This window comes from Syngnathus typhle, linkage group LG14, assembly GCF_033458585.1.
Source record: "Syngnathus typhle isolate RoL2023-S1 ecotype Sweden linkage group LG14, RoL_Styp_1.0, whole genome shotgun sequence".
Taxonomy (NCBI): Eukaryota; Metazoa; Chordata; class Actinopteri; order Syngnathiformes; family Syngnathidae; genus Syngnathus; species Syngnathus typhle.
In genome coordinates, this window is record NC_083751.1 from 3,659,236 (window position 1) to 3,674,625 (window position 15,390).

Here is a 15,390-nt window from a genome sequence, read left to right on the forward strand (position 1 = left end):
CGTGTTAAAACATTTAATCGGTTTCACCTGCGCCAACAAACAAGCGTTGGAAAATTGAGCAGTCTCTCATCGGCACGAACACGCTCGCAAAGTGGCCGCCGCGTTGTGTGCCTTACATGTTTTCTCTCTGTTGCCTTCAGGGACTTGACAGGATAGTAGTAAAGTTGGGTACTGCAAAGAGCCACCCAGTATTTGGTCCAGGACGCCACCTGGAAGCACATAAAAATGATGTCAAATGCAAATACATAACTAGCGAACCTTAAGACTCAGGTGAACAAAGTCTCCTAGCTCAATGCTAACATATAATGCAAAACGCCTTTGACGGCTAACAGAAATTAGCATATGTTGCCAATGAACTCTATCATAGTGGTGATTTGCAGCAAACATTTTTAAGTGGGGAGCGTCGGTTATTTGCGAATAACCTCAGTGACCACGCCAAGGCGTGAGGGAGGGAAAAAGACGTCATGCTAATGAATATTTCTGATGTGCACTGGGCGGATTAACAATGAAGACTTTTGTTGCCTTGTCCACATCATTAATCAAGCATGTTACCGAGAGCCAGAATGTAAACACCCAGAGAGCTCCAGATTTGTCCGGATAATGTCAAAGCGCCTCACGTGCTACAATAAAAACAAGTCGGAAATCAAACGCCTGTGTTCTCACCGTTGGTTTCTTGCCTTCTTTGAGTATGGTTTTCCGCCTCAGCACCCCCTGCACCGTCACCGCTCCGGGGTACAGATGAACGGCCAGCTCCTCGGACTCTGCCGAACTACAAAAAGGGGGGCGACATGAAACGGGGGTGTCACTTGAGAGGCGTACGGCAAACCTTATTTGCTGAACGGATGCAAGTTTTCATTATTATTATTATCAATTCATTATTATCAATTGATTACCTCTAAATTTGGGGACAAAAAAAAGCTACCCGTACATAAACTCAATTTTCCCACTGAGATGAATTGAAATGCAATTAGAAAATTAAATAATCTGATTTTGACTTTATGGTGGACAATGAATTAATTGGGGGTCTTGTACGTGTGTGTGTGTGTTAGTAGGTGCGTGCGTGTGTGAAACACATGCGAGAAGGAAAGCAAAAGATTATAGACCCAAAGGAGAAAATAAAAAATCACTTCCTCCACTTGATCTGATTTGTGCTGTCACCCCAACACACCAAAAGATGAGCCCAGCATTAAAAGACAAACACACACACGCGCAGGAAGGTAGCCCAAAATGGCCGCCACCTGGGCAAACGCGGAAAGGCGGGCACCAAGTGAGGACGAAAGCCAGCTTTGAGTTGAGGTGGGCTTGGTAATCTGGTCGGGTGCGTATACCTGCTGGGCCTCAGGACTCCTCGGTAGGGGATGCGGGCCACGCGGGTCACTGGGCCCAGAGAGTGATAGAACCGAGTCCTGTTCAGAATAGGATAAGATAGGACAGGGTAGGCGGCACTGAACATCTTTTTTTTTTTTTGCTGTTTTTTGTGTTTTCCTTTTATAGTTCAAAGTGCCAATTTCTCAATCGAGGAGCGTTGAGTGGTGTTTTGCAGTCCCAGCCGGGACGCCAATTTGGGACTGGTGTGATTTCAAGGTATTGTCAAGTCTTAAAAGGGGATGAGGCGCGGCGGCCTTTGAAAAGCAGGATGCATTGTGTCGACATGTCATATCCAGGATGAAGATCTTAACCATCTTGGCTGTAATGGGGCGGGGGGGGAATAAAAAGGACGAGGACCTCCATACGGGTCTTACCTCTCGAAAGCCGGCCACGACACTTCCTCGCTGAGTTCCGAGCCTTCGCTGCTGCCTGCGCCGAGAGAGAGAAAAAATGCATTCCTGTAAAATACTGTTCGGAAAAATTGACTGAATTGTGGGGAATGGGGAAAAAAATGGATTTTTGTAAATAAGAAAAATCTGCAATTTTATGCTGCTCACCGAGCGAAATGCCGCTGGACAGCGTGGAGCTCTCGGCCTGGCCCCGGGTGGGACTGTTGCTCTCCATCACGCTGTCGTCCAGCAGGTGGCGTGAGCCGGCGTTGGGGAAGGTGGCGCTTTTAAATTCCACCGTATTCATCTTGTGGATAAAACTACGAGGCACAAATATCAGAACCGGCTGACCGAGTAGATGAGGAAAAAAAAAAAAGTGTGTAAAGACCCACTTGTAGCCTAGACTGTGACACTTGCGGTGTCCGTAGGGCAGCAGGTTCCTCGGCGAGGGGGGCGTGGCCGGGACTTTGGCGCCCTCGGCCGTCACCGAACACTTGCGGCCGCATAGAGGGGACGCGGATGCCTCCTGGCCTGTGTTGGACGGAGAACCGTAAATTGGAGGCACTCCAAAGTCAAAGTACCCCCGACACTCACCAGCGAGATCCTCTTTGGAGGCGTTGGCGCGGGGCGTGCTGGTGCCGGGCTCGATCCTCTGCGACAACCTGGACATTGGTGAAAATAAATTTTGTGGGCCCGGGTGACTCTGCATGCTTCCAACTTACTTGTAGTTGTCGTCCTCCACAAACTTCTGCAACTCCTCGATGTACCTGACCGAGTTGAGATACTTTTGTATGTGAGGCAGCAGCGGGATATCTGAAAAGAGACGTGGAGATGGTCAGGGGGCGGGGTTTGGATGAATACGGGAGCCAACTCACCGTAGGTACAAGATCTCTGCAGGTCCGATATGATTCTGAGAATGTTATTCATCAGGTTGGACCGCTGCTCGTTCTCCAGGATGCTCCCCGTTGAGGGGTAGGCCGAGTCCACGTAGGTCAGGTCGGACAGGTACATCCCTGAGAGAGAAGAAAGAGTCGGGTTAAGTTTCATCGGGTTGAAGCCAAACGGGGACAAGGGCCATCTGTTGGCGGTGTAACAAAAACACACATTTTTGGAGTTTTGCTCATTACAAAGCAAAGATAAATACACTAACAAGACAGGGAGCGCTAACGGAGTCACGAGCCAAGAGCGAGAGCAGTCAGCCAACTTGCTGTGTTGTTAAAAATCTTCCCTCAATTTTTCCTTCGCCTCGGACTCGCTGGTTTTGATTCTTCACCTCACATGACGTAAATATTAACACAAAGTCCCACAGGCCGGAAACGGCTACTTGCCATTCCCAGAGAGATTAATCAGATTTTTTTTTCTTGGATACTTTGGTGAAAATAACTATGATTAAAAAAAAAATATGGATACAATTTTTTTTTAGTGCATATTTCTTGGAAACAAAATTAGCTTGATTTCGGGGTGGATCCGTCCGTCTCATGCTAGCGAGTGGCTGTCTGGATTATGTTACCATGACAACCGGGGCGGGCTTTGAATATTGCTACGAGAGCAAAGGCTTTGAAAACCAACGGCTACAATCAAGATGGGTGAGCAAGACAAGTTCTAAGCCAATAAATGTCAATTTTCCAGAATATCTCCCCTTTAAAAATAAAATTGAGAGCAGATGGAAGGCAACTCATCGCACATGCCAGTTGCACTTCAGCTTGTTTCTTCCGAGCCTATCCGCATAAGAGAAGCAGTTGGTGCCGGATGAGGTGAAAGTGAGCGAAAACACAAACGGAGGTGCGCGATCCCGCAGGTTCCACCAAACACGTCGACACTTTCCCCCTTTTTGTTGAAACGTGATTGCAAGTGGCAAAACATGCAGAATGAGGTCATGGAATATCACCGTCTGTGAAACCGAAAGAAAAACGTTCCCGTCTGCGGTTTTGTTGGAAGTAGATGACTGTGTTGATAAGGGGGAGAGGAGGCGGGGCCAGACAACACTAATCAGTCGCCCTGCGGTACCGCCGACTTTAATTTGGAAAATCGAGCATGTGCTCGTCGAAAAGTGGGCAAACAGGAGGCTGGAAGAGCTGCAATCAGGTAAATTGGAGTAATCGTACACCGATAATTGGGTCGGATTTGAAGGCTATTCCGCCGCTTCCAATCAAGAGCAGCAAAGGGCCGATTGTGGGATTCTCCTTCTTCGAAAATGCTCAACAGTTGTTAAAGCTCAACGCATCTTACATGACAAGATCCGACAACTGATCTAGGTTCAATTCAAATAAATTTAGATTTACTGATTCTCCTTTTTGATTCTTCAGAGTCAAATGACGGTTCAGGGGAGATAGCGCCACCTGTTGCTTGAGTGATTACAATGAGATTTTTTTTTTTTGGACCATGTAGCGAGTTAAAAATTGTTATTCCTTTTTTTCCCCCTAATCAGTGACATCAGAAGTAGGCTGGACCGCTCCAAAGAAAACAGACGGGTAAAAAGAAAAGGGGGGGGGCAACGTGGAACTCCCACACCCCTTCTTCTCCTCCTCCTCCTCTTCCCTCCCTCCTTAAATCACCCCTATCCTTTGTGGAAAAAACTGGAGGCATCCGTCGTCAAGAGTTCAGTCTGTGCGAGAAGCCGGCTTTTCAACCTTGGCCCGCCCGGCCTGCAACTTTGGGAAGTAAGGTGGCACGTCGATTTTGTCAGCAGCAGGGAGGGCAAAAAAAGGAGAAGATGAATCCCAGACGCTCGCCGAAATCACAACACAGCGCACACGTCAAACCCTAACTGCGGGACGTGCCACTTCATTGCTCAGAAAAAAGGTATGAGCATATGTTCACAAGAGAGTGCATGTGTGTGTGTGTGGCAGACAAAACTATTTAGCAGGAATTATCTTCTGGAGAACGGTGTCAGGCGCAGGAACACATGTGACTGCACCGGGGACATCTGTGTCAATGCCGACCGGTATTCACGCAAGAATCATGAAGTGGCTTTTTAATATGCGGCTGCCTAGCAGCGACAGAGAGAGGAAAAACACAAGAGGAAGGAAGCAACATTCCTGCCATAACACTTGAGGAAGGTTGACCCGATCCGATGGTGGAGATTGGGAGATCTTGTTTGGTTTTCTTAAAGGCATAGAACCAGCTGAGGCCGGGCTGATTTGATTCCAGGTGACATTATGGCAAAATAGGGAAGCCTCGCTATTTGATGGGGTTAGAAATCAAGCAAATTGTGGTGGAAAAGTTTCCACAAAAGCACATCTGCGATTGCTGTCAACAACCAGGACAGGATTTTCGAATATGGAGTCAAACGGTAAGCGGGAGAAAGACCTTGCGCTCCGGGAGACTCCGGTAAATCATAATATTTATCCATAGCTCCAATAAGTCTGGAAAACCAGAGTGTAAGAGAAGACGCAGATATAAAAAAAGAGGAAGCAGATGCTTGACGAACATCCAGGACATTCCAGCCCTCACCGGAGACTGCGGGTCACTGCGAGCTTCGCTACGCTAACCGCAAATCTCTTGACCTTCGAGTCGTTTATAAGACGCTCGGCGAGCGTGTCACCGGCTTTCGCCGTCGGTTAGCAAGTTGGGTGGAAGATTGATAGCTCGCTCAGGTTGCGCCGGCTGAGTAATTGCAACGCTTGACCTCAGGTTCGGTGTGAGAACCTTCTCGTGGACGGCGATACCCGACAGATGGCTAAGGTGTTAAATATGGTCCGAATTACAGTAGAGGTGTGTCCATCATTCAAATTGTCCATCGTGCTCATTTAAAAATCGTTTATCGTAGATGGAAACACGTTCTAAAAATATACCAGACCTCAAATTGGTCAATTGGACCCATAGTGTAAATCCGGTCTTGTTTATAGCAGCTCTAATGAGAAGCCTGGACACAGTTGACAGAACAGGTCATCACAGGATTAGGAGGAGGCAGTCATGGAAACTTTTAACTCACCGCTAACATTAGCGCTCGGTGAGGAGAAACAATACCGGAGGCTTACGATTCCCTTCCCGGTTCTCCAGACAAACCCGGATCCCCGGCCGGCTCGAGGCTCACCTTCCCGGCGTCACTCGCTATATGACGTCAAGAGGGGGGAACCCATCACAAGGGGCTCTTAAAGAGGGAATTTCCACGATTTAGCAGCTTTTGATACAATGCCCCGTGTGTGTTTAAGGCAAGCACACAGTAGGCTGCTGTGAGCTAGCGAGAGTGCTCTCATTGTGTACTTAGAAGTACAGATTATGAATTCAACTTTGAAATGTACCCAAGAAAGAAGCCAACGACGAGAGTTAGCATGTCTAAATCTGGCTAAATGATTAAAATAATCTGGCTATTAAGTCACCTAACTAGCTAAGTGGCGCGGCTAACGTCAGTTTACACTGTTGATGTTAAAGCAGAGCACAAAAATGGCTATTCATCTTTTGAAAACCTTTGCTATTGTGCTATATTTTGATTTTCTTTAGTCAATTTTAATTTTTATGTTTTTTTTATTACATCAGAATCAGACACCGGCTCAGTCCAACTCCTTAAATGAACTCGGGCTTCCCCCTCAAAAGTTGACAGACTCTCGCCACAAAAGTGCGATTGATCGAAGCAGCAGATGGGGAGCAAGGAAGGGGTTAGCTCGAGGAAGGGTGGGGGTGCACCCTAATCTAGCGTAACGACCTTTGACCTAACCATCAAGAAACATGTTTAAGGGTTTCACTACAACAAGAAGGAAAACATGTGAGGGGGTGCTGCCAAAGTGAGAGAGAACTTAGTAGCCAAAGATGTAAACTCCAAAGTGAGCCACTTAATCTGGGAAAACATCTCCATTCTAACCCACCACCATCTTTCATTTTTAAATCCTCCGGGGAAGGCCTCCGACACGGCTGTTGGCTCAAATCCCGTTTTTGTGAAGCAAACCCTTCGTCGTTAGTTTTCTTTTTTTAAATCCGTCCCACATGTGGCGTTTAACAGCAAGACATAAAACACTGGCACTCATGAGGCAACACAAAAGCATTTTCCGTCCCATGCTGGTGACAATGGCTAATTTCTTTGGGAGGTATTTTTCATTTTAGTAGGCTGGATTTTTTGGGGGGCTGAAAAAGGTCAGCCGGCGTGCTGGGCTCACCTCATGCTGGCTTTCGTCTGCTTACAGACACTTTTTTTTTCCCCCCTCAGACTGCTCCAACACTATTTATGCTGTCACATCTGTGTCGGCAAGAAGAGGGAGAGAGCCGGTTTGCGTGTAGCACAAACAAAAGTGGCTGGTGACAAGATGTCGTAATCAAAAGCTTGGACGCCAGATCGACACGATTGATTTTTGTTGTTCATCTGTTGTGGATTTCAGGAACTTTTTTTGTCAAAAATCCAGATGGGGATTTTTTTTTTTGCTGGGGAATACAGAATACGGGCTATAAAAAAATATACATTTTTCCCCAGGTTACAGCTTTGGTAAATCACTGCAGACAGTAGGGATTGGTGCATGGAACAATCTACTGAGCCTGATGGGTGGAAAATGCATCAAGACTTGAAAAATGATCTCGTGTCCATAAAACATGTAATGATCGAGTCGGACTCAAAAAGGATGTAGCCTATATCACAAGCATCAAACTCGAGGCCCGGGGGCCAGAAACGGCCCGCCACATCATTTTTGGCTAAAGAAAACAAAAGCATGCTTAATTCATGTTTATAGGGTGAATGGATTTGATCTATCTGTTGTTTATTGACATTTGTCTTCCAACTATTTTTATACTGTTAACCAAAGTAGAATTAGTCCTATTCATAACGCAATAAATTGCTTATGATGTAAACCAAATAGGAGAAAGAGTTTCATAATCTCGAAGATTTTGCAGTTTTAAGCAATTTTGTTTCCCTACTCCCCGACAACAAACACACGTTGACTATTATTTCCAATACTCTAAGCCAAAACCATTTTTCCTCAGCAATGAGGCAACACATGGAAGAGTTTACATTTTCTTATGATATGCAAACGAGTGGGCAGGAAAACAGCTTAAACCATTTTGTAGTCCAAAAAGCTGCTACTGAACTCTTTAATTAATAAAGGACGGCTGCGGGGGGAAAAAAAAACGCAAGTATATGCTCTCAGAGACAAAGACTTGCTTTCATTGTGAACAAGTTGGATGGAAAAGCTTTAAATGAGTCCATAAATCTCAAGAACTAAAAGAGCTCGCACACCTCTGCCACGGCCATTTTTCACTCAGTCAAATTGATTGAATGAGTATTTCTGCAAACTGGTCCCTTTTTTTGTTTGTTTAAGTTTTAGCCATAAGGTCTGAAGCTAAAGATATACAGGAAAAAAAAAAAGATGACACTTGGTAATTAGAGTGGTGTTAAACCATGGGTGGGCGGCGTCACTTTTGTCTTTTTCTTTTCTAACTCATTGAGAAATGGCCTGGAACTTAAGTCCGAGCAAAAAAAAAAACAAAGTGTTAAACTACAAAAGATTGAAAATCCCCATAGGACAAAAGTACAAAGCAGGAAGATGAACCACAGTCAGCCAAATGCAGTGCAGAAATAGCGAGCCGGGAGAAGAGGCCTGTTAATAACTGTTAGAAGGTTGAGGACCCTCGCTGTGCACTTTGAAAGACTTATGACGAGGTCCGTGTTGCCAAAATATACTGTAAGGCGGGCGGGGTTGGAGTCCTGCGGCGGCTGCTTTGTTCCACGCTGCTTCTTGCTGCTTTCACAGCCATGTTATTGAACACGCGCGTTTTGTCAAGAGTGACGAACAGGACGAGAAGATGGTATTAATCTTATTGCTATTCGGGGAGACAAATGGGGATCGAGTTTCCCCGATGTGTGCCAAAAGTGATTTAGCTGGAAACCGCAAAAGAGGAAACGGCCTGCGAAACGGTAAAAAGGGACAATACGAACTCCGGCTGTTCAGCTACATTGTCCTATAATTCATTTAGGAGGTTTTTTTTAACCATACAATCAAAATATATAGGCCCCCTCAAGAACCACAATTGCGTCATGAGGGGAGACACAGAAGGGACCGGGTTTCGTGGTTTTTGCGATGAGTCAGGACTGACTGTCAAGAGCGATGCAGCCGCTTTAGAAGAAGTCAAGAGCGGGGCCGGGGGGAGCTAAGTGGGGTGGCGTCAGCGTTTCTGTGCCGGTCGGAAACCAGGAATAGAATCTCGATGAGGAGAAAGACTAATTGGTGACTTTTCATTGTCACGGCGCTTTCCTCAAAACCAGTCGCCTTTCATTTTATATTTTTATCACGGATTATTTTACTGAACGGTCTACGTTTGGAGAACCTCTCAACTTTAATGGTCTCGTCTCGGTGCAGGCGGGCCTGGGGGGCTCCTTGGAGGAGGGGGAGCGTGAGTAGCTGTCCATCAATCCACCAAAACAGCAATGCGGGGTCTGATGTGGAGCCTGTGCGCTCTACTCTGCCTCTCCCTGTGGGAGGGAAGTTCCTGCGGGAACTCCAGGGAAACCCGGACGACCAAAGAGACGTCTTTTCACAGAAGTAAAAGAGCTCCCGCGGATCCCGATGCCAAAAAGTGCTCCTACACCTTCCTAGTTCCTGAGCAGAAAATTACAGGTTTGAAACTTATTTTTTTTAAGGTCTGAAGCAGTACCAAAGGTCTCACTGTCAAAACTTCTCAGGTCCGATCTGTGCTAGCGCCACCGGCCCCGAGCCAGACAAGGACAGAGTGACCCGCATGGACCTTGCGGACGTGCGGGAGGTTCTGAGCAAACAGCGGCGTGAGATCGACACGCTGCAGCTGGTGGTGGACGTGGACGGCAACCTGGTGAACGAGATGAAGCTGCTGAGGAAAGAGAGCAGGAACATGAACTCCAGGGTGACCCAGCTTTACATGCAGCTGCTGCATGAGATCATAAGGAAGCGGGACAACTCCCTGGAGCTGGCCCAACTGGAGAACCGCGTCCTTAACGTGACCTCCGAGATGGTACGGCTCAACTCCAGGTACAGGGAGCTGGAGGTCCGCTTCGCCACCATGGCCGGGGTGGTCAACAACCAGTCCGTTCTCATCTCGGCTCTGGAGGAGCAATGCCTGAGACCGGCGGGGCGCGGCGATATGCCCGCCGTGCCGCCGCTGGTTCAGGTGGTGCCGCAGACGATACCCATCAACAACCGCTTCACTAATGAAATCCAGCGGGACCACAACAAGAGGGCGTTTTCGCGAGGGTCGCGAACAAACTCGCCCACTCAGAGCCCGTTTGGAATGGAACCTCCCCCGCCGCAGGGGACTCTCACATCTGACGGTAGGTACCAGTCTCCTCACTTCACGATAGTCACGGCATCCCAAAAACTCAATTCCCAGACTTAAACCCTATAGAGCATGCAAGAAGACTCGAAGGGAGTAAGTCCTGCCAAAAAAACTAATTGTCTTGCTTTAGTCACTTTTGACAGACCACCATCTTGAATATTCTTTGAGCGTGCAGACCAAAAACACATTTGATGGCATGCAAGTGAGACAGTGAAATCATCCAGTCCTCCATTGGCCGTCCTTCACTGAGCATGTGTAGCCAATTACGGCAGATTGTGGTCCAAAAACAATCCAAGAACAAATCCTCACGAGGGTTTTGAGCATCCAGTCCACACGAGCGTATTTATGTAACAAGAAAGCGAGCGGCATAAAACTAAAGCATCCTCAAGTTTGACATTGCAGAAGGTTTTTAGTGATATTAAAGCTGGAACTTCACCAACACTCGTGTTCATGCTAGTTTATGAACACTCACACAAGGGTAAACGGAGGAAACGCGGTGGGATGATTCAGCTGTTTCGGCTTGATGGCAACCCGCTTGTGAATGTTCATTTGGACAACAATCAAAAGTGTGTTTGGATGGCTTGAGACGACAGGATGTTTGGATGGCTTGTGGCTGAAAGGAGATGTTTTGCATCCCCTCCAGACACTGACACTTTTTTTCCCCTTTGTTTATTGAAAGACGAAATTGACTTTTTAAAATATTCCTTTTAAAAAGTACTTGAATTATATCACGCTATAATGACTGTATATATTATATATAATATACATATTACATTTTTATCTTATTTATTAGTATTTTATTGCCTCTATATCGAGGTTGATTAATTTGATTGATTTTACGGTAAATTGCCTTTTTATTAGATACTTTTTTTTCAGGTTTTTGCATTTTTTGCATATCATTTATTTTTAGATGGCAGAATAATTGGGTTTGATTTGACTTATTCTAAGATTTACGATTTCAATCTTCAATTTTATTATACTGGTTTTAGTCATTTACATATTTCATGATCAATATATTATTTGTTTATACTATTTGCAATGTATTTTATTTATTTCATATTGTATTTAATTACGATTGTCTTGATTTGTTTTTCGAGTGTCTCTTTTATAGCATTATTAATTTTTGTGAGAGTACAGGGTTCATTTTGATTTCCTTTTTTTGTTCGACTTCAGGTCCATTCAAGGACTGTTTCCAGGTACGCAAAGCCGGTCACACCACCAGCGGGATGTACCTGCTCAAGACCGATGGCAGCGAGCGGCTCATCCAAGTTTGGTGCGAGCACGGCCTCGACAACGGCGGCTGGACCGTGTTGCAGAGGCGGCGAGACGGCTCGGTTAATTTCTTCCGCAACTGGGAGAACTACAAGGTAAGCGGGACCAAGTCATGAGTAAGTCTCAGGTCTGAACCTTCAAGTCCCAGCTCAGCTTTAATGACGACTTCAGAAAAATGGATGGACGGCGGGTTCGTTTCGGGGCCACTAAACGAACGCGTGTTCCGTGACTGTAAACAGTTTAGCTGGATATTTTCAAAGAAAGCGCAGTCGCGGCCAGGCACCGTAACGCACATATACAGACTTAGCAAAGTGCCGGTAGGTCGAGATGGAAACGCGGCGTGTTTATTCTTCCTGACGAGTCAGCCCTTTAGCTTCCCGACTTCACTGCGATACACAACCGGCTCACGAAAATGTCTGCCCGAGGAGTTTTCTGTCGTGTCATAAAAAGAAAGTACATTTAGAAATCAATGCCGGCGTTTGGCAGCGCAGCGAGAGAGTCATTTGAGCAGCTGCGAATTTACTTAAGTTGAGCCGCGCTGAAATCCCGAAAGACGAGCTTCGGCTTCATTACATTAACATCTCCGTGAGTCGAATTATCGGTTGGTTAACACCTCTGGAGCCTTGAACTAAAATGAACGATTTCTTTTCACAAAAATCCCATTTCTCACTTTGAACCTCGCAGAGAGGCTTTGGCAACATTGACGGCGAACACTGGCTCGGGCTGGAGAACATCTACAACCTGGCCAAGCAGGGCGACTACAAACTGATGGTGGAGCTGGAGGACTGGAACGGCAAGAAGGTCTACGCCGAGTACGGAAGCTTCCGCCTGGAGTCGGAGAGCGAGGGCTACCGCCTGAGGTTGGGCGCCTACCAGGGCAACGCCGGCGACTCCTTCGCCAGCCACAACGGCAAACAGTTCACCACGCTGGACCGAGACAAGGACGCCTTCTCAGGTACGTGCCGGTCCGAGGTGGCGGGAATCAGCTCGGGTTGCTCTTGATGGCTCCCCTTCCTCCTCCTCAAGGCAACTGCGCCCACTTCCACAAGGGCGGCTGGTGGTACAACGCGTGCGGCCAGACCAACTTGAACGGCGTGTGGTACAGTGGCGGAGTTTACCGCAGCAAGTTTCAAGACGGCATCTTCTGGGCCGAATACGGAGGGGGGTTCTACTCGCTCAAGTCCGTGTGCCTGATGATCCGACCCATCGACTAGAACCTCGCCGCATCGGCTCAACTCAGCCTTATTTCACGCGGCCCAAAAATATTCCTGACTAGACACTGAACAGGTACGAGGAGGACTAAACGACGGCATTCGCGAGGATCGATGGACTCCGAGCAGCTCTAATGCCCAAATGAATTGAAACAGTCTTGAACCTCAAGTCAGGGGGGAAAAAAAATCTGAATTGTCTCCCTTGAGCAATTCCAGCATGAATCCAGCCTGGGAATAGTCAGTATTTTGTTTATATGGAAGGCTAAAGAATAAACTTGTTTCATACTTTTCCAGGGTCACACGACATTTTTTAGGAATTCCTGGCACTGAATTGTGCAGACGTATAAATACTCAGGCCAAAATGTTCACAAAGCCACTTTCTATTATAGCCGCGCAGTTCTCTCTATTGATATTTTGCCCAGTATTGTCATTTGTCAACTGGAAATATTTATGCATACTGCCACAAAAACCACTCAAGCCCTGTTTTGGAAATGCAAAAAAAAATAAAATAAGACGCTGCAGACGATGGAGGGGGGCTACACTTATATGAAGGAAAAAGAATGTTGTCATTCAAACTGTCCCATTAAAAGTATTTTGTAAAACATTGGTGTGGCCTTTACTGTTCAGCTTGAGAAATTAAGATGCTTGCTAGCTAGACTGCTACCGTTAGCACTAGCCGCTAAACAGACACAGCAACGGCCGTTCTTGTAAATTCACTTACAGCATGCGAGACACCCCAAAGACCCCTTGCTCGATTCTACTCCAAACAAGGAAGGACTCTGTGTGCACCCCGTGATTGACTTGCGTGAACAGGAACAAGTTAATCAGAGCGTCGAACAGAGCGCCACTGTGAAAAGCGCAGACAGAGCGGCGGTCTGTCCACCGGGCCTAATGATAGGTCGGCTTTAGGGTCACGCACGTTACTGCCGTTGCCTCTCTTCGGAAAAGTGATCTCGTTATGAGCAGAGCTGAAAAACGGAATTTAACGACGCGTCTCCACAATCTGCCAAACTAAAAGCAGAACACGCGGTAAGTAAGCAACAGGATTTTCCTCGCTGGAAACCCGTGCGTGATGTCATCTTGGCGTCAAAGCGAGGAGAGGGTGTAAATATTACAGGAAAGACGACTTAGTCCCCAATTTCTCGCTGATTTATAGGTTTGTTCTAGCGGGAAGGAACATGGGCCGGCCAAATGAATGTTTTTGGGCGCAGGGAAGACAAAGCCGATGATGCCATTTTGTGTTACGCTTTCTCAACTGTCGCATTCCAACACGTTCTGTTGATGTTTATGGGCTCGTGGTTAACAAGGGTGTGTGTGTGTGTGTGTGTGTTACCTAGGTATGGTATACACGACACCATGCTCTGGCTGCTTATGTAGTCCCGCAGACGCTTGTAATTGTCCTCTTTGGACATCAGGAAGTCGAGCCGGTCAAACGTGGCCTTGTCCTTGCGACTCAGTAACTAGAAGGGTGGAATAATTGAAGGAAAAAATTGACTTGACCCAACTGCCAAAAATAACACTTGTCTTTAAAATGGGGATAAAAATACTCACCGCCCATGTTTTGGTGAGCCTAAAAATGGGAGCGCTCTGCAGGCCCGACACCACGGCCATGACGGCGTGGAGGTTGTTCACTTCGCACAATTTCTGAAAGGTAAAGACATTTGCTTTCAATGCAAACAACGGCCAGGACTTGAGGTGGTGTTATGCAAGAGGTGGGGGATGTGTGTACCTTGGCGGTGCGGATGTATAGACTCAGCACCTCGGCTCTGATCTTCAGCGTCTGCGCGTGGAGGATCTCCCGAACCACCCAGAAACTGGTCTGGGTTAAAAAAAACCACACACAAACAGAGATGATAAGAAATAACTTTAGCCTTGGTGTAAAACCTGAAATAGAAAATGTGAGATTTGTCAAAAGTCCTTCTTTTCAAAGTGCTTCATCTAGTTGCCATGGCAACAAGTCGGCCTTCGCCATCGGCCCAGCAAAATATATAAAAAGCGGGCTTGAAGATGGTATATTTTGACAAAAGCTTGTCACCCAGATGTTATGGGGACACCTGGGAACAGTTTGAAACTGTACAAATAATATCCAGAGTTTCAATAAATACCCGTTGACATTATTTATAAACTCAAGAAGGAATGCGTACGAGTCTGTGGAGTGGCTCTGCATACAAACAAGTCATTGATTCAATCAGGCCGAAATGGAAAGAAGACGAGTTTTTCCTGCATCTCTTTTGCTCCTTCTCCCAACACAGGTGTGATGCTCTGCGTGGGCCGTGCACACATTCTGACCCCGCAGCTGCTTTTGACTTCTATTTCCCTGGAAAGAGCGCAGTGGGTTGTTTTTCTTTCGAGGGAGCGGCAAGGAGCTGCCGAGTGATATCCGGCCACTTCCGACATTCACTTTCCACTACCGCCCCAAAAAAAAAAAAAAAAATCCATCTTGATTTCTTCTATCGGTTTTTGTCTATTTTATCGATCTAGATAAGTTTCTTCATTCATTCTTCCGTGGAGAATGCAAAAATGGAGCTTTCGACTGCCACGTTCGCGGCGTGTGGAACCAGAAGTGAACCGAAACGCGCAGACAAGTGGGAAAGTCGAGAACGGCCAATAAAAATCAAGGCCGAAGGTGACTGGATTATTAATATTTGTAATAACCTGAAACCGCTGATGGAATAGGGAAAATGTAATTAGGTCTCGTTGCGAGGGGGCGTCGCAGTCGGCTATCGGTGCTTTAGTTTGTGGAACGTTGGCATTTGCATCTGGTATTATGGGATGAAAGCCATTACCGCATTAGCGTCGGTGACTAAACTCATAAAGTCAGATCACGGTGTATTCGTCAACACGGACTATAAATTATTATCTGTGCCTCGCATTTAATTGCTTGGCCCGGGCTCCGCTCCTGGCGGAGAGCGGTGCCAGCA

At 46.6% G+C, this 15,390-nt stretch overlaps 2 protein-coding genes across 4 annotated transcripts in view; one reads left to right on the forward strand and one right to left on the reverse strand.

Moving 5' to 3' along the window:
- The window catches only part of ralgps2 (Ral GEF with PH domain and SH3 binding motif 2), a 31,622-nt gene that overhangs the window by 3,700 nt on the left and 12,532 nt on the right, over positions 1-15,390 (reverse strand). For 2 of the 3 annotated variants that reach the window (XM_061296629.1, XM_061296627.1), the window contains 12 exons: positions 14,199-14,288; positions 14,021-14,113; positions 13,803-13,929; positions 2,633-2,770; positions 2,480-2,570; positions 2,352-2,419; positions 2,150-2,288; positions 1,926-2,077; positions 1,743-1,797; positions 1,329-1,406; positions 664-769; positions 117-209 (listed from right to left, as the gene is read on the reverse strand). In XM_061296629.1, the coding sequence (XP_061152613.1) occupies positions 117-209; positions 664-769; positions 1,329-1,406; positions 1,743-1,797; positions 1,926-2,077; positions 2,150-2,288; positions 2,352-2,419; positions 2,480-2,570; positions 2,633-2,770; positions 13,803-13,929; positions 14,021-14,113; positions 14,199-14,288 (1,230 nt within the window). The remainder of the gene's footprint in view (positions 1-116; positions 210-663; positions 770-1,328; positions 1,407-1,742; positions 1,798-1,925; positions 2,078-2,149; positions 2,289-2,351; positions 2,420-2,479; positions 2,571-2,632; positions 2,771-13,802; positions 13,930-14,020; positions 14,114-14,198; positions 14,289-15,390) is intronic. The other variant, XM_061296628.1, reaches the window with a different exon arrangement.
- On the forward strand, positions 4,292-13,073 carry angptl1a (angiopoietin-like 1a). Its single transcript, XM_061296630.1, has 6 exons — positions 4,292-4,559; positions 9,038-9,295; positions 9,361-9,981; positions 11,160-11,353; positions 11,943-12,213; positions 12,285-13,073. The coding sequence occupies exons 2-6, from the start codon at positions 9,106-9,108 to the stop codon at positions 12,470-12,472; spliced, it is 1,464 nt and encodes a 487-aa protein (XP_061152614.1). The 5' UTR covers positions 4,292-4,559; positions 9,038-9,105; the 3' UTR covers positions 12,473-13,073.